We start from the raw sequence: 27552 nt of genomic DNA, 5'->3' as shown, positions 1-27552 counted from the left end.
GAAGTCTGTTTTTAAATTTCCATGACTTTTCCAGGTTTTCCAGTACCAAATCTGATAAATTTCCAGGTCACCTTTTGAACATTATAAATTAGAGCAATTTTTCTGTATTATAAAAATATTCACGTTAGATTATCTCTATTTGATTATTAAAGCACAGACAGGGTGTCTACTGAAAATATGACTTAAAATTCCAGGACATTCCAGGACAGATTTTTTATTTTTCCAAGACATTATTACATGTGTAATATTATTTCATATTACGATTAACATAATTTAAATTAACCCACTTGAACAAAAATATTAATTTTATTATAAAAAGAGTTAAAAATCAATATTATATAATATAGATATCAGATTCTTTAATCAAACGACAAATTAAAATTATTTTTTGATGGATCAAAAAAATTATTTTTTTAAATTTGAGTAAAATTTTTAAATTATTGAATATTTAAAAGCAAAATATGGAAAATTCAAGGATATTTCAGGACATTTCCAGGAATTCCAAGACATCATTTTTTAAAAGAAAAAATGTAGTAAAAAATATTAAGTGGAATAAAATTCCAGGCATTTCAAATTTCCATGACATTTCCAGGTATTCCAGACCTTTTTTTAAAAAATCCCTGACTTTTCCAGGTATTCCAGACCTTTTTTAAAAAATCCCTGACTTTTCCAGGTTTTCCAGGTTCTGTAGCAACCCTGGATTTAGAAAAACTGTACCCCAACCATTATTAGAAACATAAAAATGAAAATTAAAAGATTTGAAGAAATTATAATTTAAACCTTTTGAGTTTGAATTTTATTACATTTATATGAGCTTAAAAAATGTTTGAGGGATTTCATGAGAAAATTACATGTATAAAAATTACATTTGAAACTTGAGTTGAGTAGAGGCATGTTTTTTCACTTGGTAATTATATTTATTTTAATAACAGAAGCCATTAAAAAATCGCAAAAGGATCCAAGGCAAGAAAAGTAGCAATTTTGATTTTTCGAGGATTTTCTAAAAATCTCGGTATTTAAACTAAATTATAATTTCCACCCCTTGGAAGCAATTTTTTTCGTTTGCTAATTATTTATTTTAATGTTAGAAGTCATTAAAAAATTTTGCAAGAAGATCGAAGGCGGGGAAAGCAGTGATTTTGATTTATTTTATATGTTAGGGTTTCTGAAAAATCCGTGGCAAAAAATAAAAATCACTGCTTTCCCCGCCTTCGATCTTCTTGCAATTTTTTTAAATGGCTTCTGAGGCGTGGAAATGATAATATAGTTGAAATACCGACATTTTTTAAAAAATCATAACTATTGTAAACATGCAAGAATATAAATTGAAATTATTAAATTTTTTCTGAATTCTTTAAATCATTCACGCGCGTAGGACTTTGCTAGTTAATAAATAATTAAGAAATTGAATTTACAAATTAAATAATTAAGATTTTAATTTAAAAAGAAAAATTATGAAAAAAATTAGGTAACAAAAAATCAAACAAAAACAACTTCAAACTTCGAGCAAACATCAGGAATACAATGATTATTAATATATACAGAAGAAGAAGAAGAAGAAGAAGAATATTTTTATTATTGTAAATTTCTCGATATTTTTACCTGCAGTATCTTTTCCCATGCGACCAGCGCGTCCGCTCATCTGCTGATAGGAGAGAGTATCCAATGGTTTTCCATGAAAACAAGGCGATCGAATTATAACTCTTCTCGCTGGCAAATTAACTCCTGTGCTTAATGTTGAAGTTGCCACGAGAACTTTTAAAGAGCCAGTTCTGAAAAAATTTAATTTTTGTAATTATAAGATTTACTTCGTTAGCGATGATATAAAATTCTAAATTTATTACTTACGTTAATTCATTATTAAAAATTTAATTATTATTATTAGTAGCAAATGTTACGCGCACAAAATGCGGTATTTCATTTATTATTATGGAAATTAAAGAAATTTTTATTTTCAAATATTAATTAAAATTTTAGAATAATTTCATACTAAAAATTTAAAAGTATCCAATAATTATTAACTAATTTACTAATAAATTATAATAATTTATTGTTTTCGAAAACTTTAATAAAATTCTTCGCAGAAATTCAATTATATTAAATACAATTTCAATAGAATTTCTCAAAAGAATTTAATTATTTAAAAAAATTTTAATAAAATTTTTCACATAAATTCAATAACTTTGAAAAATTTTGATAAAATTATTTATGATAATTGAAATAAAAATCCTTCGCAGAAATTTAATACAATAAAATTCATCCAAACAATTATTCAATTATTTTTAAAGATAATAAAATTCTACACAGGAATTCAATTATTTTCAATAAAACGTCTCAAGGAAATTCAATTATTTTGAAAAATTTTGTCAAAATTCTTTATAAGAATTCACTTATTTTTAATACATTTTAGAAAGAAAAAGTATCAAAAAAATTAGGAAACAAAAAGTAAACGAGAAGAAAAAGATTATCTTATTATCTGATTCTTTAGATATATTGAGTTGAAAAGATTAAATAGAAATTAGTTATAGAGTAGAAAGTAGTTTAATAGCAATTTAAAAATTTATGGATTGTAGTTGCAATTTGGAAAAGTTTTTTAAAATAAATCGAATACAATGTAAAAACCTAAAACTTCCTTCAATGATGTCACGTTCGTCGATAGTCAGTCCCGCATGGTGAAAAGCAACTCCAAAAGAAACTGTATTTTTTAGAACACTATCCAAACCAGTTGGCGTTCGTTTAAGTTGCTCTAGAGTTTCAAAAATTGCCGTTGCATCTAAAGTTGTTTGCAAAACCTGACCTAAATGTGAATTCGAACGACCTGAAAATAAGACATTAAAGTAGAGATTTGATTTTCATTAGAATGCATCTTCGAATTTCTCAGTTATTTTTGTGTTTTAATAATGATTATTATTGCATGATTAGTCAAATTATTATAATTACTAAAATAACTATTATTTAATTAAATATTTAATTAAAACTTAAAAAATAGCGGACCTATGTTAAAAAATGCCGAAGCCGCCTGCAGAGCTAATTTTTCACACCAATTTTTTGTGGGACAAAATATTAATACACCATGGCCACCTTCGATAGTCTCAATGCAGAGTTGAATAATATTCTCAACATCGTTTCTTATTTCCGGTATCACTGGTAATTCCCTTATTAATTCCAGCTCTCGGTTATAAATTATCGTCTCAATCTATAAAACATAATTATTTTATTAAATAAATAAGTAAATTAATTAATAAGGGACTATAATAATATTAATAAAACTAATAATACTCATAATTTGTAATTTAATCGCCTTTGGTTTTTTAATTACCTTGCATTGCTCATCCAGTGGAATAGGTCGAAAATCTGTTTTATACAATTCCGCATCCAACCAATCAGCCAACATCGATAAATTTGGAAGAGTTGCGGACATTCCTATTAATTGTATCTTGATATCTTCATATCTATAAAAAAAACAAATAAATTAATTCTTGAAGAAATTTCAACTTGAAATGAAATTAATAGAAGAAAAAAAGTATACAGAAAATAAAACAAAATGTACAAAAAACTGTATTTAAATTTAGAAAATAAATAAATCCATGGAGAAAATAGACAAATTTCTTGTAGAAAACAAATTAAATGAAGGCAATAAGGTCAACATTTTAAAACATGAAAATATTTGATTTGGTGTAATTTACATTTAGAGTGAAAAACTCAGAAAAATTAAACAAAACGTAAAAATAGGTATTTTTTTAGAAAACAAATTAAATTATAAATATCAATTTTTCACTTTCTTCAGAAAATAATACATAACTGTTAAAAGTAAAATTATAAATAATAATTCTACATTGTCTTCAGAAAATAATTACTTGAGTGTTATGTATCTGAGTTTCGTGAGTAAAAGTTCTAAAATATATCCACGATTTGGATCCCCTAAGAGATGAAGTTCATCAATAACAACTGCACCAATTGACATCAAATCTTCTTCCTCTAATAAACGATTTATCAATGAATTTGCTTTTTCAATTGTTGCTATTGCAATATTTACAGATTGAAATCCACCAGCGGGAATTACACTTCCCATAAATCCCTCAACTCGAATTCCACTGTCCGAAAGTAAATCCTAAAATAGATTAATAATAATAATTTCTCCTTACAATAATATAAAGCTTTGCTATTTAATATTTCTAATATTCGTATTTGAATATTATCAATAAAATTTTAAAAATTATTACCAGCTTCGAACTCGTTAATTAATTAAAAAAGTGTATCAAAAAAGTAGCTTTAAAACTAAATAGAAATAGTAAAAAATGTAGCTATCGAGAAAATAAAATTTGACGACTAAAAAACTTATTTTAGTTAAATCAATGTACAAAGAAAATAAACAAATGAAATAATACAAAAATAGTAAAAAATAATATAATAATTATATAATCTATATTAATAATCGTTGTATTCCGGCAATCTGTTAGCAGTTTGAAATTAGTTGTTGTTTCCTTTTTTATTTCCTAACTTTTTTTTATAATTTTTCTTTTTAAATATTTTCAATTTTAAAATTAATGTTTCGAAAATCATTGAATTCTTGCAAAGAATTTTATAAAAAAATTTCAGAATAATTTAATTCCTTTGAAGAATTTTATTATTTATGAAAATAATTGAATTCTCGAAAAGAATAAAATAAAAATGAAACTGAAGTTACCAACGTTTGTTCGACGAAAAATATAATACGTGACAATTTCCCCGCCTCAGATCCAACTTTTTTTTCCACATTTATTATAGATATACTAATATTAGAAGCCATTAGAAATTATTTTCAAGTGGAACCAGGTAGAGGAGAGCAACCATTTTATTTTTGTCACGGATTTTTCGAAAAATCCACGACAAAAAATCAAAATCATTGCCCTTCCCTTTCTGGTTCCAGTTGAAAATAATTTCTTATGATTCCTGACATTAGTATTTTTAATAAATGTGTAAAAAAATTGGATCTGAGGCGGGGAAATAGAAATTGTTTCGAAATTTCTGAATTTTCGAAAAATCCGTGAAAAAAAAGTCAAAATCGTTGCCCTCCCCGACCTGGTTCCACTTGAAAATAATTTCTAATGGCTTCTAACATTAGTATTTATAATAAAAGTGGAAAAAAAATTGGATCTGAGGCGGGGAAATAGAAATTGTTACGTATTATATTTTTCGTCGAACAAACGTTGGTAACTTCAGTTTCATAAATAAAAGGAGGAATTATTTATCAAAAAAAGGTGCTAAGAAATGTCAGATAAAAGAAATTAACTTGTAAATTAATTAATGTACTGCAATTTTAACCAATTGTTGCCTTTTACTAATACTTAAAGCTTCAGTATATTTTGAAATTTGAGTCGACTAAAATTTGATTAGATTAGATTAATTTGGATTGATAAAGTTAAATTTAATAACAAAATTTTGATACATGAATAAAAGTAAATTTATTATGTGAAACTGAATAGTTATTTTCTGAATTTATAATTATTTTGAAGAAAGTAAATATTAATTTTTTTGATTTCAACTGTTAACGGGTTTATAGTAGAAATTCTCAAAAAAAAGAGAAAAGTATCTTTTAGAAGCACAAAACTAAAAAAAGTATTTAAATAGTAGCAAATCGAAAAAAAGTAAAATAGTAGGTTTTAGTAGATGAGTTCGAAGCCTGTTAAAATATAAATGAAATAAATAAATTTTAATAAATATACCAACTTGAAAGTAAAACATTTTCTCGCGAACAACCGAAACAAAGGGCAAAATAAAAATTGCCTTCTTCTTTCGTTCCAATACTGTTTTCAAAAGTAAAATCTCAGCAACTAAAGTTTTTCCAGCCGATGTTGGAGCTGAATAAACAAGATTTCTATTTTCTCTTACAATTCGTTCATTCGACAGACATTCAACTTGCCAGGGAAACATTGACTTAATTCCTCTTGATTCGTATTTCTGAAAAATTTTAAAGTGAATAAATAAAAAGACATTAAAAATTACTTAATATTAAAAATTCAAAAACCAATTTATTGAATTTATGATAATAATAATAATCTTACCTTGAGGATTTGTCGAGGTAAACCCCAATTGGAAAGTTTCAATTGATCTGAAAAACCCTGTGAATCAATTGTCGTACAATTGGAAGCTTCTTGAGTGGAGGCAAAATATATATTAGTATTAAAATCATTATTACTAGTTGAACTTTCATTTCCAAGTGGCGAAATCAATTCATTTTCTTCCTCCAAAATATTTCTCTCTTGAAGATTTAAATTTAATTTCACAGCTCTTTTTGATTCATTTCTTTTCCTCCTCACAGTTCTCTTAAAGAGAAGTGATTCTTCTTTGGTATTTTCTTTTGAAATTTTATTCACAATATTCTCTTTATCACGATGAAAAGTATTTTTTATTTTCGACGTTGAGATTTTTAAATTCTTCGAATTTTGCATTTTGGATTTTTTTCCTTTACTTTTGTTTAAGAAGAATAATAATAATTTGGTATTTGATGAAATATACTTGCGTTAAAATTTCTTATTATTTGTAATTGAGTAATAATTGACTTGTATGTATGTATAAATATTGCACATTTTCAAAGAGATTTTTATGTTTATAATATTAAAAAAAAATCGCAGGTTTATGTACAATAGAAATTTTTCACTGGAGATGAAATAAATGTTGATTAGTTATGTCAAATATAATAGTTTTGTTAATAACCTTATTAATAATAAATGAAAACTTGTGAAAGACTCGAGAGAGCCATTGTTTACAACGTTTACAACTGAGGTTTACACATGTCAACAACTAAAGTTTCAAACGGTTCTTTAATTTTTAAAATCCAAAATGGCGGACATTTATTTCCAGACATGCGCAATGAGAACAAAAAAAATTTTTTCTTAAGTATTATTAACAATTATATTCAGTCATTACATATTTTATTAAATAATATAAACAGTCTCTTCGTACATTAACAAACTATTTGGTAAAAATAATTATAGAACTAATTTTTTTTCAATAAATTTCTTTTTTTATTTGAATTTCGCGGCTGTTAATCAGGAAGAAACGGAAGGAAATTTCGGAAATTTCTTATATGTTCTCCCACGTGACAACCTAACCTCACTTTTGCGGTATTTACTTGTCGTATTTTTGACTGTTGTGTTTGTTAACTCGGTTAACTCTTAATTTTGAAAGATTGTTAATTTATATTTTTAACATTTTTAATAAATAATGAGTAATTTAAATGTGGCTGAAGATGAAGATGAGTTAAGTTTATGTCCTTCGACATTAGCAGCTCTACAAGAATTTTATTCTGAAAGAGAAGAGAGAGAAAGATTACAAAATAATTCAACAAGCAACGAAGTATTTGATGAAAATTGGGTAGGTTTTAAATTTGAATATTTTCATTATTATTTACAAAGTGAAAATATAGGATTTCGATAAAATCCAAATAGAAAAAGTTTTTGTTTTCAAAAATCAAAGAGTATAGAATCAAAACAAAAATTTCGGCTTAAATTCATAAAACATTGAAATTTAATAGCTTTCTGAATATTTAGAAACATTTAGTTTATTAATTGAAAATGAAACATTAAAGACTAAAATTCTAATTTATTCATTAAATACATAAATATAAATGCAATTTTATAAAGAAAATATATTATTCTACGTGTAAAAATTGTTTTATGCCTCTAATCCTCATTAAAAAATGAATTTTAAAATTTCATTTTTTTGAGAAAATTATAAGAACATACCTATTTTAATTTTATTACAGCAATTAAGTCAATTTTGGTATGACGACGAAACTGTCGATAAACTAACGAAAGGAGCAATAGATTCTACAGAAAGTAATGGAAAAATTGCTTTGATTTCGTGTCCAACTTTGTATAAAAGTATTAAAAAAATATGTGGCAATAGAGAAGGTGAGTTTTTGTTTAATATTATTAGAATTAATATTCGATGGATAATTTTATTAATATATAAAATTCAACAATTAAAATAATTAATATACACTCAAATCTCGCTATAACGACCTTCTCTATAACGAGCTTCTCTATAAAATTTCCTCCCGATTACCCCCACTATTTATAAACAAACAATTTTTACGTAAATTGTAAACACAAAAAAAATGAATAAAGAATCTTAAAAGTGGGGATATTTCATTTCTCCTCTTGCGCTCGTAATAGAGGGAGACTTGACTCCCGAACTTCTCGTTATAGCAATTCAATTATTTTTAATACAACTTTAATAACATTTCTAGAAAGAATACAATTATTTTTAAAAATATTAATTAAATTCGATTATTTTCAAAAATTTTAATAAAATTCAATTATTTTCAACAATTTTGATAAAATTCTCTTAAAAAAATCATTATTTTTAAAAATATTAAGAAAATTCCTTTAAAAAATTAAATTATTTTCATAAATTCAGATAAAATTCTTCGAAACAATTAAATTATTTTTATAAATTGTAAAATCCTCCGCAAGAATTCAATTACACTGAGAGAAGACCGAGACGTAATAGTTCCCGCTAGACGTCGCTATGAGCTACTCTGCTTGTCGTGTTTGAGTTGTTCCGAATCGGGTGCTGAGACTCCCCGATCCAGTCAAACATTGTTCTCGCATGTGAGAAAACAACTGGTGGCAAACACTGAAAGTTCTGTGTAATCTCGCTTCAGGACGTTCCACGTTTCGCATCGGGGCTTGAGACATCCCGATTCGAGGGTTCACATAAAAACATTCAAAAGTACAACTCAAGGCTCGCACGGGACGTATTAGTTCCCGGACTTCTCTCAGTGTAGGGTCAGTTGGGGTAAATCTGGACAAAATACCTATTTTTCACAAATGACGTAAGTTTCTTATTATAAAAGGCAATACTTCCGGTTTTATATTGCATTCATTTCTTCCTTGTGTTTCCTAGATTAATTTTATCAACTTTTTTTGCATTAAACGACAACTTTAATTATCCTGTTGCCAATTGTCAAGATAAAAACTTGGCAATACTCAGAATCTCTTGTAGGTGATGTAAACTTGAAATATTGATGTCGAACTTAATTTTTAATTTGTAAATTAAGCTCTAAACCCTCTTGTCCGCATTTACTCCCTGTCCGGATTTACCCCAACTGACCCTATTTTCATAAATTAAATAAGAAAATTCTTCAAAGGAATTAAATTATTTTCATAAATAATAAAATATTTCGGAGGAATTAAATTATTTTCAATACAATTTTAATAATAATAAAACTGAAAACACTTTGGCCGAAGTCAATTCGATCAAAACTGTTTAAGTCAGACTGTCCACCGATTTGAAAACGTCATTTCGAGAAAAACGCATTTAAACTATATTGTAATGTGAAAACATGAAAAATTAAACCACTGTTAATCTACGATGCCTGCACCATATAAGATTTCTCTAACAGGTACAATTATTTTTAAAAATTGTAATAAAATTTTTCTAAACAATTCAATTGTTCTCAAAAATTTTTAATAACATTCTTTGTAAATTTCAATTATTATCAAAATTTTCAATTAAAATTATTTAAAAAAATTACATTAATTCTACGAAATTTAATGAACATCTTAAAAAGAAAATGTAATTATTTACAAAAACTCTATAATAAAATTAATTAAAAAAATTTAATTTTCTATGAATAATTTAGTATATTTTAATTGGAAAATTACCAATTACAATTAATAGTAAATACGATTATTTAAAAAACTTAAAAGAAAATCTTTATAAGATTCAATTACTTTTAAAATTTTCAGTAAAAATTATTAAAAAAAACTCCATTATTTTCAGGAGAATTGAAACAAATTCTTCAAGACAATTTAATTATTTTCAAGAATTTTAATAAAAATCTTGCCAAGGATTAAATTATTTTCAATACAATTTTAATTACATTTTCTTGAAAGAATTCAATTATTTGAAAAAATGTTGATAACATTTTTTAAATGAATTCAATTATATTCAAATTTTTTTATAAATATTTTACTTATTATTTCTGCAAAAAATTGAATTTTTGCAAAATTTTAAATAATAATTGAATTTTTGAGAAGAATTTGATAAAAATTGTAGGGTAAATGCGCTAGTAGTCGCCCGAGTCGAACTTTTAGACCTGCTTACCTCCTTAAAACTGAGGGTTTGTAAGGATGTAATAGGATGAAAGCAGAGTTTATTTGCATTGCAAGTTAACTCTGATTACCTCCTGCAAACCCCTGGTTAGCGACAAATTTAGATGGTAAAAGGGGGAAAGCAGGTGTTCCTAGAACCTTATTAAATACTGCTTGACCCTTACTTACAGAATTCTTTCCTCTCCAAAAACCCTGGAAAAACTGCTCATAGCATATTTGAGATCATTTTTAACTAATTTTTATAATAACTTTAATTATTAATAAATGGCATTATTATTTAATGATTTTTACTTTTTTTTTAATTTAATCGTGACCAATAGCGAATTCATAAATAATGTTAGTATATATGTGGGGATTAATACATATCCATTTATATATAAAAAAAAATTTTAATTTAATATTTGGTAATTAAATTATTTAACGGTGTATATAATCATTAAATTGCATACTTATAACTATACAATACAGAAAAATCGGAATAAACGCAAACCTACGAAATAAACAAAATCTAACGCACGCGAGACTTGAACCTACGACCTACGAACTACGGACTACGAAACTAACGCCCTAACCACTATGCTACGGAACCTAACTGAACACAGACGCTCTATTTCCAGTGACTTGTTGAGTGATTTAATTAAGCATTAATTGACACTAATACACTACAGCAAATAAATAAATTGTTTAGTAATAATAACCTTTAAACATTTATAAATTAATATTTTTATTATTTAAAAAAAATGTCAAAACATTTCAGTTAAAAATAATATTTATAAATTAATAATAAAAAAGTACATGTTTCGGTAACCTATTCGCAGTTTGAAGTTAATTGTTGTTTACATTTTGGTTTCTTAATCTTTTTTTAATTTTTCTTTTAAAATATTTTCAATTTTAAAATTAATGTATTGAAAATCTTCGAATTGTTGCAAAGAATTTTATCAAAAAATTTGATAATAATAGAATATTCCTTCAAAGAATTTCTTTATTTAGAAAAATAACTAAATTCTCGCAAAGAATTTTATTAATATTTTTAAAAATCCTAATTAAATTTTTTTGAAAAATTTCTTTGAATTTTTTTTTTAAACTAATGGAGTTTTTTTAATAATTTTAATTGAAAACTTCGAAAGCAATTGAATTTTATGAAGAAGAATTTTATTAACATTGTACCTATTCAAAATAAGTGATTTCTTGCGAAGAATTTATTAAAATTTTAAGAAATAATTAAATTGTTTATGAAGAATTTTATAGAAATATTTAAAAATCATGAAATTTTTTCGAAAAATTCAGTTAAAGTTGTTTCGAAAATAATTGAATTTCTTTAAAGAATTTTATTAAAATTAACTATATTCAAAATAATTGAATTCATCATAAGAATTTTAATTACTTTTCGAAAGTAATAGAATTATTTCAATTCTTTTGACGAATATATTCAAAAATTGTATTGAGCTAGTAATTTAATTCTTATATAGAATTTTTTAAAAATATTTTGAGAATAATTAAATTGTTTTTCAAGAATTTTAAATTCTTGTTGAAACTAAATTTTATGGGAATTTTTGAAAATAATTAAATTCTTTCGTTTAATTTTATTTTAATTGGGTTAATAATTATTTAATTCTTGCAAAGAGTTTTAGTATTTATAAAAATAGTTGAATTATTTCGAAGAATTTATTAAAGTTTAATAAAATAATTGCAATTTATGAAAATATTTTTAAATATTTGAATTCATCTAAGGAATTCAATTAAAATTGTTTTGAAAATAATTGAATTCCTGCAAAGAATTTTACTATTTATAAAATTAATTGAATTCTTGCGAAGTATTTTACTATTTATAAAAATAATTGAATTTTTTCGAAAGATTTATTAAAATTTTAGAAAATAATTGAATTCTGTCGTGAAATTTTCAAAATAAAAAATTTTGTAATTTGCAAAACAATAATAAGTTGAATATCTTGTACCGCGCGTAACATTTCCTATTGCGTAAGAATGTGGTAGAAGCAATACAGGGTTTAAGGTTCAATTAGGACTTAAAAAGGAGTTGTCAGAGTTAAATAGAACTTACGCAGGAGGAAAAAAACACCAAGGGTTTGTTAGGTGCAGGTTAGGGTTAAATTATACTTACCAGGAGGTAAGCAGGTCTAAAAGTTCGACTCGGGCGGACACTTAAGGATAGGTTTTTATATTATGCTTTTTTTTCCTAAAATAACAAATAGCTATGGTATTCTCAATCATATAATCTAATAAAGGACGTATTCATGAAGAAAATTAAAAAAAATTTGTCACAAATACTTAAGTATAATTGGGCAATTCTCTGGAACCTTTAACTTTTGACTTGAAAAAAAAAATTTACTAGCACATTAATAAAAATTTGTATATAAATTAAAATTAGCATTTAGAATTTATTTTTGCAGATAAAAATGTAATATTTCGAAGGTCTCATATATTTTTATTCTTTTTTAATAAGACGATTTTTTACAGGTTAAAATCTATTGTTTTCGATTGTTTTGGATTTAAATATTTTGGTTGTCTTTACTTTTTTATAATATTTATTATTTATTTTTTAATATTCTCTATTAGAGTTATATTAAATTTAAATTAAATTGGTCAAATTTAAATATTTTAATAAAAATTAGTGAATTTAATTATTATTTATTTATTTAATTAAATTTCTCTTAATTGTAATATTTTTTCTAGATAACCTTAATAATTTCCTTCTCTGATGCAAGTTTTTCAAATTGTATTCTGCTTCTTTTTCCCTTTTTTTCCTTCTTTTTTCCCTCATTTGTTCTGCTTTTTATTCTAAATTTCTTTCATTGACCTCATTATTTTTAACTTTACGAATTACATATTTCTATTTTGAACTTTAAAAACAAAACGGTCAATAGTGAAGTTATCAATTTATCACACTGACAACCTTGAAATCCTAATTTATTGCGACAAAAAATTAGTTTTTTACGGTCCTGACAATTTCGGTCCTGACATTTTCACGTGTACCTCCTTGTATCTCGATAATTATTGAAAATTTTAAGGCGTGCTTTTACACACAAGTAAAAAATATAATTGTGCGAATGTGCGTACAGGTTTGATAAATTTTTATAGTTTTGTTTAATTGTGCCGAATCATTTACGGTCCTGACATAACCAGGTTCTCTGTCGAATTCAAGAACAATATTCTTCAATAATTTCAATATAAATTATTGCACATAAAAATTTCAACTGGCCACAGTTTTAGTAAGTTTTAAGCTTTCATTCTATGTATTGTTGAATTCATTTTATTAAGGCACTCTTGAAATATCTGCAAGTACGTTTGCAGTTACGGTCCTGACACGAAAATAAGGAAAATTTTTCGAAATTAAATATCTTTACCTTCCAAATGCGTATAATCTTCTAATTACTTTTAAAATAATCCTTAGATATTCATTTACATTTATGTATTCGTCGTTTTATTCTATGTTGATGTGCCAACTTATAAAATTAGTTTATGTTTCTGAAAGTACCTAAAGGGACTCTCGTGATTTGCTTACTTTTCCACATTAAAAAATATATATTAATTACTAAACATAATTTAATAATTTTTAAACTAACATATTTTAATATTATCAAACATTCTTTACATGGAACAATAATTCTTTTTATAAAACATTTGATATATCTTGAGTAATTGCATAATAAATATAAGACACCTAAAGGTTAAAGGTTCCAGAGAATTGCCCATTTAATAAAATATAAGCATTTTAATAAAAAATTGAAAAAGCTTCAGTAGTCGGACACTTTTTTCTATAGTCGGACAGAGAAGTTTTAGTAGTCGGACACTGGATTAATAAAGAAAAAAATTCAACTTTAACTGCATTTATATTATGAAATAATGTTAAAGAATTGTTATAAGATAATGACTTTTATTATTGCAAAACTATTTTAAATTTTAAATAGAAGAATGAGTGCCAAAATTTCAAAAAGTGATTATTTATTATATTTTAAAGCCGATGAACATTTTATAACAGCAATAAATAACTCAATAAATAATTTTAATATTTCCAACTGAGGTAATAAGAATAACATTTTAAATTTTAAATAGAAGAATGAGTGCCAAAATTTCAAAAAGTGATTATTTATTATATTTTAATGCCGATGAACATTTTATAACAGCAATAAATAACTCTCAATAAATAATTTTAATATTTACAACTGAGGTAATAAGAATAACATTTTTAAAAATTATATCAATAAACTGTACAGATATGTATTTTAATTAAATAATAATTAATTAATATATCTATTAACTAGATTAAATTACTATTTTAATTGATTTGATATTTTTATTTTATCTTCGACAGATCTAATGGTTTCTTCTTGGCACTGTAGTTTTTTCTTTCGTCCTCGCTTTTTGGTGGTTCTAATTTTTTTGCTTCTTCTTCTTGGGAAAGAATTTTTTTCTTTCGTCCTCGTTTTTTTGGTGGCTCAAGTTTTTTTAATTCTTCCATCTCTTTCTTTTTCTGAATTTTTTCTTCTCGACGCTGTTGTCTGCACGTTTCCAGATTTTTTTTTCTTCATCTTTTTTATTAAAATATTCTCTCCAGGCTGCAGAAGAAATAGCACTAGGTTTCGGTTCAGTTTGTCTTCTATTTTGAGATATTATTGGTTCCGGGTAGAACAAATGTTTCTCAAAATTTGATTTTTCGTAAGTTTGATGCTTCATAATTTCAAGTTGGGAATGTTGGGGTTCTGAAAAATCTTCTTCCACGCATTTCTCAGACAGTTCTTCAACATCAAGTGGTATTTTTTCGTTAACTATTGGACAGGAACAGAATAAAAAAAATGTTTCAATATATAAAAAAACAAATTATTGTTTCAATTTCGGAAAATTTTTTGAAAATAGATTTAAGTTTTTCTTTCAAAATACCATCTGGATTCAAATTAGGAATATTTATACTATTATCAGTATGAACAGGGAGGTTTAAATCGTGTAATAACATCCAGTCATCGAAATCTTGACGTGATTGCTCGCTAGGTTCAAGTATATGAGATTCTTCATTTAAAATTGGATCATTCCAACTGCATAAAATTTCTGAAAGAGAAAAAAAGTAATTTATTTTTTCATTTGTTTTTATTTATTATTTACTTTATTATTTATTTTTAATTATTTAATTTAAATTATTAATTAGTTTAATAAATATAATACAATAATTTAAAATTATTTATTTTTATTTTAATTTATTTTTTACAATCTCATAAATGTATAAAATAATTGCAATATAATTTAGAAAACTTACTAAGATTTGGAATAGAATCCATGTCTATAATAGAATCTACGTGAATGCCTTCAATGGATCCAACGTAACTTGGGTTTCGCGCAGTTTCAATTTCTATCGTAGCTTCGTCATCAATCCCATTTTGTCCTACTGCTACCTCAATGCACTCGACATCGTTTAAATCTTGTAGAATCTCTGAAAATGTAAACGAAAATATTATTTTTTTGTCAATATTTACAATTTCAAAAATCAATATATTTGTTAAACCTACCTTGATCTTCGACAGCTGCTTCTTCTGAGATCGGCAACTCTTCAGTAGGGTGTCCCAAAAAAATAAAAAGTTTTTTTTTATTGGGTCTCATCCCCTAAAATTCTTTCAAATTGTGTAAAAATAAGAACACAATATTTGGAAATAAAAAATTTTAATATTAACCCGTGGTTCAGAGCCTTTGAACCATAAAAACGCTAAAAATGTAGTGTTTTTTCATTTTTAACATAAATATAAATGTCAAAATATAATGAATAGGGTGTCATTGTAAAGATAATTAAATTACCTTTTGATCCATATGTCATAGTATAAGATTCAATGAAAATTAAGAGTGTTACAGTCGATTAAAGATTAAATTTCATGAAAATTTTGATGATTTTTATTTTTTAGACACTCAAGTAACTTGTACTTTTTTACATTAAACAGTAAAAAATATTTAGGTTTTAATTTTTTTATTGAGAGTCTGTAACATTACGAAAATTTTTAGCCCTTGTGGACCTCGATTTGATTGAAAATGACAATTATACACTAGATTTAGTGAACGAAACTATTTTTTTTATTCTTATCATTCCTTCAACATTTGGAGCAAAAATTGAAACAATAAATTTAGATATAACCACTAAACTTACTAAAATCAGTGATAAAAAAATACTGAAGTCGCTGATTTAGAGTCCAATGTCAGTTTTTCAAATTTCAAAATGTCGGAGAACTTCATAAAAGTCGATCGAATTCGTCTCAAAATCGGGTAACGGATTTTGAGACGAATTTAATCGACGATTAAATTACGGATTTTTGTAATGTTACAGACTCTCAATAAAAAAATTAAAATCTAAATATTTTTTACTGTTTAATGTGAAGAAAGTACTAGTTACTTAAGTGTCTAAAAATCATCAAAATTTTCATGAAATTTGATCTTTAATCAACTGTAACACTCTTAATTTTCATTGAATCTTATACTATGACATATGGATCGAAAGGTAATTTAATTATCTTTACAATGACACCCTAATCATTATATTTTTACATTTATATTTATGTTAAAAATGAAAAAACACTAAATTTTTAACGCTTTTATGGTCCAAAGGCTCTGAACCACGGGTTAATATTAAAATTTTTTATTTTCAAATATTGTGTTCTTATTTTTACACAAATTGAAAGATTTTTAGGGGATGAGACCCAATAAAAAAAAACTTTTTATTTTTTTGGGACACCCTACTCTTCAGTCGTTCGGTTTTTTTCTTGATGCAATGTCTGAGCTTTCTAAAGCTCATCTAAGAGAACATCAACATTAATGCCTCGGTCTCTAAAGTCTGAAGCTATTGCTCGAGTTGCTGCTTCCAAATTTACGTAATTTGCAGGATCAATTGGTGCACTGACAGATACATTACAATTTAGATTTTCGAGAGTGTTCTGGATACATTTGGAATAATCCACTGCGTCAGGGTTGAATGGATATAATCCGCAGGCTTGGAAACCATTTTTTATAGTATCAACAAGATCTGTTCTTGTAAGTGTCTCAGCTACCAGTGGCAATCTTCACAATTTGTAGGGTCAGATAACCACTCTCGAACCGTTGTTTTTCAATTTGCTTTCAGAGGTCGAAATACACTCACATCAGCCGGCTGCAACATGTGTGTTGTGTTTGGCGGAAGACCATATAAAATAATGCCATGTTTTTCGCAAAATTCACTTGTATAAGTATTTAGATGAGACTTATGTCCGTCAATAAAAAGCAATACAGGCTTTTCCACGTGATTGTCATCCAGCCAATTGTTGAATCCATTTGAAATGTACTCAAAAAATGTACAACTTTTCATCCAACCACTTTCTGAGTTCCCAATTATCCAATCCGCCGGTACACTGTTTGCAACTTCTTTAGGCATTCGAATATAAGGATAAATGATCATTGGAGGGGCTAGAATTCCATCAGCAGAAAAAACCAGTAACAATGTTAGTGTCTCTTGGACTCCGTGTTTGACTACCGGAGGGTAAAGATATAGTGAATTTACGGTGAGGCGATTGACGGTATACCCGCGCCTATTAATTATTATGAAGTTTATAATAAGTAATTAAATAAGTGAGAAAGTGAATAAGAAAAGTGAAGAGAAACGAACAGATATTACTGAATTGAATTAATTGGATTTATTACAAATCCGAACTGAATTTAATTGAAACTATTAACTCAGTTGAAACTGATGTGCAAGTGGTGTATAAACATAACCTGTCTCTAAAGTGCGATTTTGACCGGCATTTGGATGTAACGTTATAGAGGTTAATTGGAGCTAATGTGGACTATGTAAATTGGAAAATAAGGATGAATCTCTGGATCCTGGAAGGGAAATAATTTAAATAACGAATAAACTGCGAATTAATTCCTACTCAACCAAATGATGAAGGAACGAACTCTCGATAACAAAGGACACTAAAGGTCACATGCGAAACAAAACACGACATCCCAAGTTTGTATTTATTTCCATAATTTCCTGTCATTCTGTCTGAATTCTGTACTGTTGTAACTCTCTTGAATTTGAATTTATTTACTGTAGATTTTAGATACAGAAACTATGGGGCGTTTACAGGGGAATATAATGGCTGAAAATCAGACAGATTTGAGGAAATTGGTCTCTCGAACATAAATTGGTTCATTAGTCCTTTTTTTTCTCTCTTTTTCTTTTTTGAAATTTTTTGAAATAGGAACTTCGTCTGGCATATGGTTCCATGATTTATGCTTAATTTTTTTTTCTTTAAGTTTAAGAAATACTAATAATATTGAATGATAATAATAATAAATATAATCAGTAGTTTAAAGGACAAACTTGCCGTAAACGGACAAGTTTGTTTGTGCTGATCCAGAACTCAATGCGAAGAATGATTAAATTAAATTATAGTAGGAGATTGATTGGATAAGTATATAATTCATAAGGCAAGATAGCCTTAAGAATATTTCTAAATTTGGGTTTGTGGTAATGCATCTCATTTTATACGGCAATTGAATTATATTAAGAAATCGAGAACATTTTAAACAAATTAATCTAATATGTTGTTGAAATAAATATAATAAAGGGCACTACAAAGGGATATGATTAGTCTGGACAATTCTTTCTTTGCTTGTTCTTTTAGAGGAAACTGATTTAAGGGACTGGGAACAAGGTGTTGATTTGAATATTGAATAAAGAGTTAATGAATTTAATAAATTAAGAATAGTAACTAAAGTTTAAACTCAATCACAAGATGGATAATAATAATAAAATTTCAGCTAAGGCAGGAAGGGGAAAAGGCTCACCTTCAAATAAAGGGGATACGATGACTAAATACAATGCGAAGGGCAGAGGTTTCCTCCTACCAGGGCAGGAGTCTCATCCACTCCAGGATCCTGGCTCTCGACCGGGATCCGCTCTGTCAAGTTCTACGGTAATGTCTCCCTCGGAGAGACTAAAATCAGTTACAGAACAACTAGCCGAAAATATATTGGGTATTGGGGAGAGAGGAACCAGATCTTGGACGGAGGACTTGCTGGGAGACTTTAAGGGTAACAAAAGAATACCAGACATTTAAGAAAGCGCACAAGGGAAACAAAACAACGAGAGATCAGTGACAGCAATAACAATAGCAGAAATCCTAATGAAAAAGAGGGTAAGCGGATAAAGGAATTCAATCAACTGACAGGCGAATTTTCATCACCCTCACAAACCAATAAGAAAAGTGTTGCTGATCCTCTGCAACAGTTTGAACAATTACCACAGACCTCAAATCAAGTTACGGGAGAGGGAGGAAAAGAGTTCAATCGGTCACAGTATGATCACCCCTTTACAGAAACACAAGTTTACACAGCGAGTTCACGAGATTCATTTCGTGAATGGGTAAGAGACGAGGAAGACCAGCAATTAGTTCAATATGATGATTACAATGAAGCACCATATCTGGTGCTCCTAGAATCATTTGATCGGGAGCGGAATGTAGGCAGATATGACCCCGTGGTTCTGGGGAAATTAATATCTGAAATTATTAAGGGAGAAAGAAGGATCTTCCAAAGTGGGTAAAACCAAGTGAAAATTTGGTGCTCAATGTTGAATGATGCAAACCAACTTCTTAAATCCTCCGTTCTGACGGCAAGAGGTTATAAAGTTTATGTCCCATACTCTTTGTTATATAAAAAAGGTTTTATTAAAATTTCACCTGAGTATTCAGTTTCAGAGATCATAGAGAATATGGATGAAGAGGAAAGGAGCACCATAGTGTCAGCACGCAGAAGGCAGAGTAGGAGAAATGGCCAACCGCAGGACATTATTGACTTAGTGTTTTCAACAACCCATGTACCAAGAAGCCTTTTTATCTGGAGTGTCCGGATTTTTGTCACTCCTTCAATACCATCACCTAAGAGATGCTTCTACTGCCAACACTTTGGTCATGTTTTGAATCAATGCAGGTCTGGTCATCCTAACTGTGAATTTTGCGCAGAGAGGCACGATACGAAGAAATGCAATAATCCAAGACCAGGGAATATCTGCTTTAACTGCTCCGAGGATCACAAGGCGTCATCAAGGGACTGCCCTGTGTATAAATACGAGTTCCAGTTGATGAAGGAGAGGTACCTTCATAATATCTCTAAAGAGATGGCTTATGAGAAGTTAAATGATCTTGGATGGGTTAACCCAAGAAATTTTTTCAATCGAAGCTCATCATCATCAAATAGTTCAACATCTCCATCTGAAAATAGTAGCGTGAAAGCCAACAAAGAACAACTAGGAAACAGAACAACTAATATAAGCACTGCTCAATTAGAACATTCAAACAGACAATTAACAAACAATATAACGGGATCTGAGGCAGCAGCAAGAGCGCATTTGGGCCTTCTCAATACACAAGAAATGGTGGATGATGATCTGGTAAATGAAAGTGCATCCGCGAGAAGACATCTTACACAAGAAGAGGAGAAGGAGAGTGAAGAGGAAGAGTGAGATAATCGAGAGAAAAATCGTCCATTTAGTAGTGCCTAAATATACTTTAAGTTCAATTGATCAAATAAAATAAATAAAATACTCAGTGTGTTATAAGAACTGAAATTAAATTAAATTAAAACAAATTTAATTATTGAATTAATTAATATTGGACTGGCATTATAATTTAGTTTAGTTTAATTTAATTAATTGATTTATAATAGGAGAAAAAGAAAAGTTAAAGTGCTGGTGAAAATACGTATAAAATAAACTAACGCAGTGACTTATTGGTAGAATAAAATCACGAGTTATTGTTGATGAAACCGTTGTTAATTATAATTGCTTTATATTGAGTTACATTAATTTAGTTTAAATTATAGACTTTAGTTCTGGTTTTGGTTTAATTAGTTTGTATATAATTGAGAACATTTTAGTTATAACTGAGTTAACAAGGCTGGACACATTGATACAAAATGGTATTTGTTCAACTTAGTAAATAATTTTAGGTCTATGAGTGCGAGAAGGAAACCGATATTATTAGATTGTCGTTAGGATATTAGTTAAATAAACAATGAACATAAATAAGAACCTCACTTGTGCTACTTGGAATGCACGAAGTGTTAAAAATAAAAAGATAGAGGTGGAAACTCTAGTTTTCCAAAATAATCTAGATATACTATCAGTTACAGAGTCCTGGCTAAATAGTGAAAGTGATTGGCAACTGAGAGGGTATCGAGCTTTTCGATTTGCCAGACAAGGACCAATGGCAGGAGGTGGAGTACTGACACTGGTTAAAAATTCACATATCATCGAAAAAATACAACTCAAGGCGACATGGACCGAGGTCATGGAGGCTGTAGGAATAAAAGTCAGAACGGGAAATGGACCAATTTATGTAATTACAGTATATATTACGCCAAATTCTAAGGTCACGTTGGATCATTGGTTAGAGCTGTTAGATGTAATACCACGGGAGGAAAAAGTGGTCATTATGGGTGATCTGAATGCACACACCCCAATTTATGGACCATATGGGATTAATCCCTCAGGAAGAGCAATTATGGGTATCATGGAAATCAACAATCTAATTCTATTAAATGATGGAATCCCAACGTTCGGGGATCAGAGGGGGATGACGGGGAGCGTTTTGGATTTGATCATGGTATCAGCATCGCTCAGTGTGGCAACGGAATGTTGGACTTCTGAGGATACAAATGGTAGTGATCACTTTCCGGTATTCCTCACAATCACAATTGAATCACCAAAAGCTTGTGAAAGCTCGAATAGACTTAGACTCAATAAAGTGGACTGGATACGATTTAGAGAGGCAATGGAGCAGTCTGTTCTAGTAGAAAAACAGACAAATCATTCAACCTTGACAGATAAGTATTATGGCTTTGTTAACGCCTCAATTAGTAATCTTAAAAAAATGGGAGCATATATTCCCAAAAACTCGACTGAAAAATCACCTGTAAAACCTTTATGGTGGACGGAGGATTGTAAAAGGGTGCTAGAAGAAAAAAAGAATGCCAGGAAAATTTATATAAAGGAGTCCACGGATGCAAACATGAAAGTTTATCTCGAAATTGAAAAAAAAGCCTCAAGAGTTTTGTTCGAAAGTAAAAAGAAATCGTTTAGAGATCTATGTGATTCAATAAACCCCACTATGGGTTCTAAAAGAATCTGGGGACTCATTAAGGCCTTCCAAGGCAAGTTTACTACACCTACAAATCTGTCAAATGATCCTGAAGCGGATGAATTCACCGATTTGAAAGAAGAATTAATTAGGAGGGAGGTGGGTGTAATACCCACTCCAAAAAAGGACGCGATAGATGACATCTCACCTTATAACCTACCATTCACCCTGGAGGAATTTAATTCAGCGTTGACATCTTGTAATAAGGAATCCTCCCCGGGTCTGGATCAAATATCGTATGAGGCACTATCCAAACTTCCTAAAGAAGGTAATGACTATTTTAAGTCAATACTTAATGATTGTTTTCAACACTCTGAGTTCCCAGATTCATGGAGAGAATCATTTGTGAAATTCATTCCTAAACCAGGTGGGAAAGGAATGCGCCCAATTTCATTGACTTCAAATGCTGGGAAATTAATGGAAAGGATGGTGCAGCGCAGACTCGAGCATTTTTTGGAATCTAAGAGACTGATACCTCCGCATCAGTTTGGTTTTAGACGCAGTAGATCAGCGATAGATTGTGTCTCGGTGCTGGTGATTGATGCGATGAATGGATTCGCCAAAGGAAGGGATACAGCAATCATGGCGCTTGATCTGAAGGGGGCATTTAATGCCTTACTTCCGGCTAGAGTTTTGGAGGACCTCTCAACTTGTAAAGTACCAGAGAGGATATTCAACTTCGTTGCGCACATGATTACGGATAGGAAACTTGTTTTTGGTAGGGTTGCTGGAGACTCACACCCTTGTGGATCAGGGGTTCCACAGGGAGGGGTATTGTCGCCTTTATTATTCAATTTTGCTTTGAGGAAAATAAATTATTATCTTCCTGATGGAGTGAAGATTTTGCAGTATGCCGATGACATTTTGTTATATTGTAGGTTTGACGATATTGATGAGGCAGTTAAACTTTTGGAAGAAGCAGTCGCAAAGCTGAAGCCCTGGCTGCTCAGCTACGGACTGAGTTTGGCTGCGAAGAAAACACAGCTGTGCATCCTGGAACGGAGAAGAAGGGATTATACGGGAGTTTCTGTAAGGTTGGATGAAGACATCATCAGGGCTTCCCCGGCAATTCTTTACCTGGGAATAATGTTGGATGCAAGGTTGTCTTGGAAGAATCATGTGGATTACATTGCAGGAAAGGCATTGAGACCAGTGAATATCTTGAGGGCCCTGGCAAGGGTCTCATGGGGGGCTAACCCGGAGATCCTACTCAGGGTATACAAGGGCCTCATTAGAGCCCATCTTGAGTGGGGGGCAGCAATATTTGCAGGAGTCCCTAGCAGTACTTTGAAGGCTCTGGATAGAGCGCAATACCAGGCTCTGCGTGTCACCATGGGTTGCATGAGAACCACACCAATACCTATATTGCTTTCAGAGGCGGGAGAACCACCATTGAAGGTAAGGAGAATGAGAATTTTAAAAAGATATTCAATACGAGTTGCTTCTTAGAGGGATAATCCAATTGCACCAAGACTTAAAGGCCTAAAGGAAAAGTTGAATAAAAATCCGAGAGCAGCCAACTATTTAACTAATTTCTCTTTATTGCAATGTTTAGAACCCATCTCAGATATCATGCAGTTCAAACCAGGAATTAGGAGACCGGGATATTTCGACTACTCGTGGACGGAGGTCATGTACGAAATGAACCCCATCATGGACCTGCAAACGGGGTATAATTTAAGGAGCGCTGAAGATCCCAATGAGGAATTTCAAGAGTTGATCAAAAGGGATTATGACTCATATATGTGCATTTTCACGGACGGGGCGCATATGAGAGGGGAAATGGTAGGAGCCTCCAGCTTTTTCATTCCTGGGATTAACGTGAAGCAAGCATCCAAACTGCAGAACTGCTTTTCAGCGGTAACAGCGGAACTTCACGCAATCTTCCAGGCTCTAAAATATGTCCTTGAGGTGGAATGTCCTCTGTCTGTTATCTGTACAGATTCACAGGCAGCACTTATTAAGATCAGGGACAGAGCAAAGGACTTCGCACAGGATAAGATTATTTTCGAAATTACGCGTTATATAACTCTCATTAATAAGGGGGAGAGAAAAGTCAAATTCCTATGGATACCTGGACACTCCAGGATCGAAGGAAACGAGAGATCGGATCAACTAGCGAAAACAGCAATAGGATTAGATATAGGACTATATATCTTACCTATGAAGGAGGACATGGAGAAATTGATTCTTAAGGACTACGAGGCACACCTGAAATACGATTGGCCATTCTTCAACACTGATAGGGCAAGACAAAAATACTTTGAACACGTAGATATGAAAACAGAGCGACCTTGGTTCATTGGTTATGATGCTCCTAGAAGTCATATTAATCTAATTACACGACTTCGAACAGGACATATATGTACTGGATCTCACTTTATAAAAATGGGATGGAATATATCTCCTCTTTGTAAGTGCGGGCAGGAGAATAGTTCACTAAAGCATTTCTTACACAACTGTGAAATTTTTTCACAGGGAAGAACCCAATTCTATGAATTTCTGTCAAGAAAGTTGGGTAGAACATATAGACTACTAGAAAATCTTGATTTTTTAATTTTCTATCCAAATTTAGAGGTAATCACAGAGATAGGCAATTTCCTCACTGGGAAGGGTGTTATCATATAGATCAGTTTAAAGTTTAAGTTATTTAGATATAAGTTGAGTTTGTGTTTTGGTTTTAGTTATAGTTTGTTTGAAAATAAAAGAAATTATGCAAGTTTGCAGTTGAAAATGGTCAATTAGTTAACCATGGATGAAGATAATGAATAGTGGGAGAGGAAAGAAAGAGGAAAGAAAGAAGGAGTGATAAGGTAAAATTTTTGATTTGTATATTGACTCATTAATGTGATGCATTATCACATCCTTAATGATATTTGATCAATATTTATTTGCCTAATTAATTAATTTCGAAAGATAGCAATCTATGATAGAGATATATTTGCTCTGGATATTAAAAATTGATTTGAATTGAATCCGAGGGATACGGAATTCTGTGCGTAGACACACTGGTCTGTTACGTTGTGTTGAGAAGTCATATTTGTATACAGTATGGAGAACTTGGGATCGTATGTCAGATAAAGTAAAGTGTAATTATATCCAATATTTAGTCAGAGAAATCAAGATATTAGAAATTTGGCTCAAGCAAGCCGTGAGTTTAGGCGTCAATTGCCTGAATGTTGCTAAAGGGGAAATTTTTGTTAATAAGATATTAAAGTAAACTTAAAAACAATAAGAAAATATGTATATGTATATATGCATACGGAAATAAAGAGACAATAGTATAAATATCCATATTTGAAATCCCCGCCAATTCATTCATATCCATACCCTGTCCATATACACCTATACACACACTTACACTTAAACTTGACATGCGCATACAGAAAATGAATGAGAGAATTTAACCTAAGTAAAGCTTGTTTCGTGATAACTTGAACTAGCAAGAATAATAAATTGCTAGTTACGATATTTATAAACTGTTTATAAGAGTAAAGATTATCTTTATGTGAAAAGAATTGGCCTGATTATTCGAAGCCACACCTTCGCTACCTCCTAAAGGTAGCAACAAGAAGAAGAAGAAGAAGAAGAAGTTAGTGTCTCTTTATCATTTCCAAACTGCACATCATATACATTTTTCCAGCCTTTTGGCCCAATAACTTTCCCATTTTTTGGACACAAAGAAAAAGCCGTTTCATCCCCATTAAATATTCGAGAAGAATTACTTTTAAATCATTCTGTTACACTAATACTACCTAAAAAAGTTTATACTATTACTAAATAAAATCTCTGAATTGTTGATGCTGGAATAAGAAATTCACACAAAATGTCAAAACACCTGGATGAGTATCGTATTTTTTTTTTCACTCGCTTAGAAATCAACAGAGTGCGCTGCAGTGCATTTTTATCATGCCTGCCTGCGCAGGCAGGAGCAACGAGAGTAAGGGAGAAGTTTGAAGTCACTGACTCTCTTATTCTTGTATGTTACCATGACAACCTGCAGGCAGGCAGGCTGCCTGCAGAGGTGTATGTAACCGCAGCCTTAGGGGATTGTGATAATAAGTTACTATTTATTTAGTCTAAAAACTGAAAGTGTCCGACTACTAGTACTGTCCGACTATACCCGCACTTACCCTATTTAAAATAATTAAATTCCTAGAAAAAATGTACTATTTATTCATATAATTGAATTCTTACGAAGGATTCAAAAATAATTTAATTTTCCCTGGAATTCAATTAAAATTGTATTGACAATAAGTGAAATACTGATAAGAATTATTTTATTGTTTAAATATAAAAATAATTGAAATTTTTTACGAAGATTTTTATTATTTATAAATTGACTTTTTGCAAAGAATTTTATTACAATTATTGAAAATAATTGAATTCTTCATGAAATTCAATTACTTTCAAAATTTTCAGTAAAAATTTAAAAGAATAAACTCCACTATTTTCAAGAATATTGAAATAAATTCTTCAAAACAATAGGGAGTTTTCATCAAAAAATTTTTTTATTTAAATCGATAGATTAGGTCTGATTTATATAACAAATTTTTTTTCTAATAATTTTTTAATGAAAAATAAGCGTATAAATAGATAAAAACAGTTTGCATAATTTGAAAATAACGAAAACGGTCCGGAAATAACCGAGTTCTACCGAAGGGACTGTGACGTCAGAGGTGCTTATAGTTGTCTATGTTCACTGTAAAAAATCCTTTCTGAATTTTCATGTGAATGTGTAAAATTTTCATTCGAATGTCGTATGAATATCACTAGATTAAAAGAATTTTAATTAGATAGTCCATTTAAATTTACCAACTTTCATTAATTTTACTAGAAATGTTTAATTTTCACAGGAGCAACGCTGTACATAAAGTTACAATCGAGCAACGTGTGAATTTTCAATAAAAACCTGGTGAAATTTCACATGGTAGGATATGTAAATTTACCGGGAGTATTGAAAGTTCTACATATTTGTTTAATTTTATTACACTTAAAAATTTTATTTCGGAAAAATATATTATTCTATTTTAAACGTATATTTCATTAATTTTATTATAAAAAAAAATATTCATTTTTATAACTTAAACACATTCTAATAATCATTTAAAAAAATATTTATATAAATATTATAAACGTGCAAGAAAAAAAAATGAATAAAATATATTTTAAGGTTATGTTCAGTATATGGTTTTCTGTTGAAATTTCATGGCAGACGGCATGAAGTAGTATAAGGAGACCGAACGACCGTGCAAATTTTGTATTGAAAGTGGGACAGATTTCGATACCTGAATAGTGGGTAA

The 27552-nt window shown here is 29.2% G+C and overlaps 3 protein-coding genes across 5 annotated transcripts in view; 2 read left to right on the top strand and 1 right to left on the bottom strand.

Moving 5' to 3' along the window:
• LOC122504066 (DNA polymerase theta) overlaps positions 1–6790 on the bottom strand; it is a 40277-nt gene extending 33487 nt beyond the window's left edge. Inside the window, exons 1-7 of the mRNA XM_043614950.1 lie at positions 6045–6790; positions 5710–5940; positions 3858–4111; positions 3320–3452; positions 2995–3196; positions 2623–2818; positions 1603–1772 (exon numbers count right to left, since the gene is read on the bottom strand). Of these exons, the coding sequence (XP_043470885.1) occupies positions 1603–1772; positions 2623–2818; positions 2995–3196; positions 3320–3452; positions 3858–4111; positions 5710–5940; positions 6045–6431 (1573 nt within the window). The 5' untranslated portion in view covers positions 6432–6790. The remainder of the gene's footprint in view (positions 1–1602; positions 1773–2622; positions 2819–2994; positions 3197–3319; positions 3453–3857; positions 4112–5709; positions 5941–6044) is intronic.
• The window catches only part of LOC122504068 (EEF1A lysine methyltransferase 1-like), a 45806-nt gene that overhangs the window by 4616 nt on the left and 13638 nt on the right, over positions 1–27552 (top strand). The window contains exon 1 of one of the 2 annotated variants that reach the window (XM_043614955.1): positions 8475–8718. The exons of the other annotated variant lie outside the window; for it this stretch is intronic. Coding sequence (XP_043470890.1) covers position 8718 — 1 coding nt within the window. The 5' untranslated portion in view covers positions 8475–8717. Of the gene's footprint in view, positions 1–8474; positions 8719–27552 lie in introns of those variants that run through there. 2 annotated transcript variants of the gene reach the window in all.
• On the top strand, positions 16985–21223 carry LOC122504067. Of its 2 annotated transcripts, none has more exons than XM_043614951.1 (2): positions 16985–18075; positions 18873–21223. In XM_043614951.1, exon 2 carries the CDS (start codon positions 19681–19683, stop codon positions 20572–20574), a length of 894 nt encoding a protein of 297 aa, XP_043470886.1. In that variant the 5' UTR covers positions 16985–18075; positions 18873–19680; the 3' UTR covers positions 20575–21223. The 2 variants fall into 2 exon arrangements, with proteins under 2 accessions (XP_043470886.1, XP_043470887.1); XM_043614952.1 differs by having other exon boundaries at positions 16985–19732; positions 19805–21223.

Source organism: Leptopilina heterotoma, unplaced genomic scaffold (genome assembly GCF_015476425.1).
Source record: "Leptopilina heterotoma isolate Lh14 unplaced genomic scaffold, ASM1547642v1 Lhet_278, whole genome shotgun sequence".
In the NCBI taxonomy this organism is placed as follows: Eukaryota; Metazoa; Arthropoda; class Insecta; order Hymenoptera; family Figitidae; genus Leptopilina; species Leptopilina heterotoma.
Note: the sequence above shows the minus strand (reverse complement) of the source record. Positions and strands in the feature narration are given on the sequence as shown.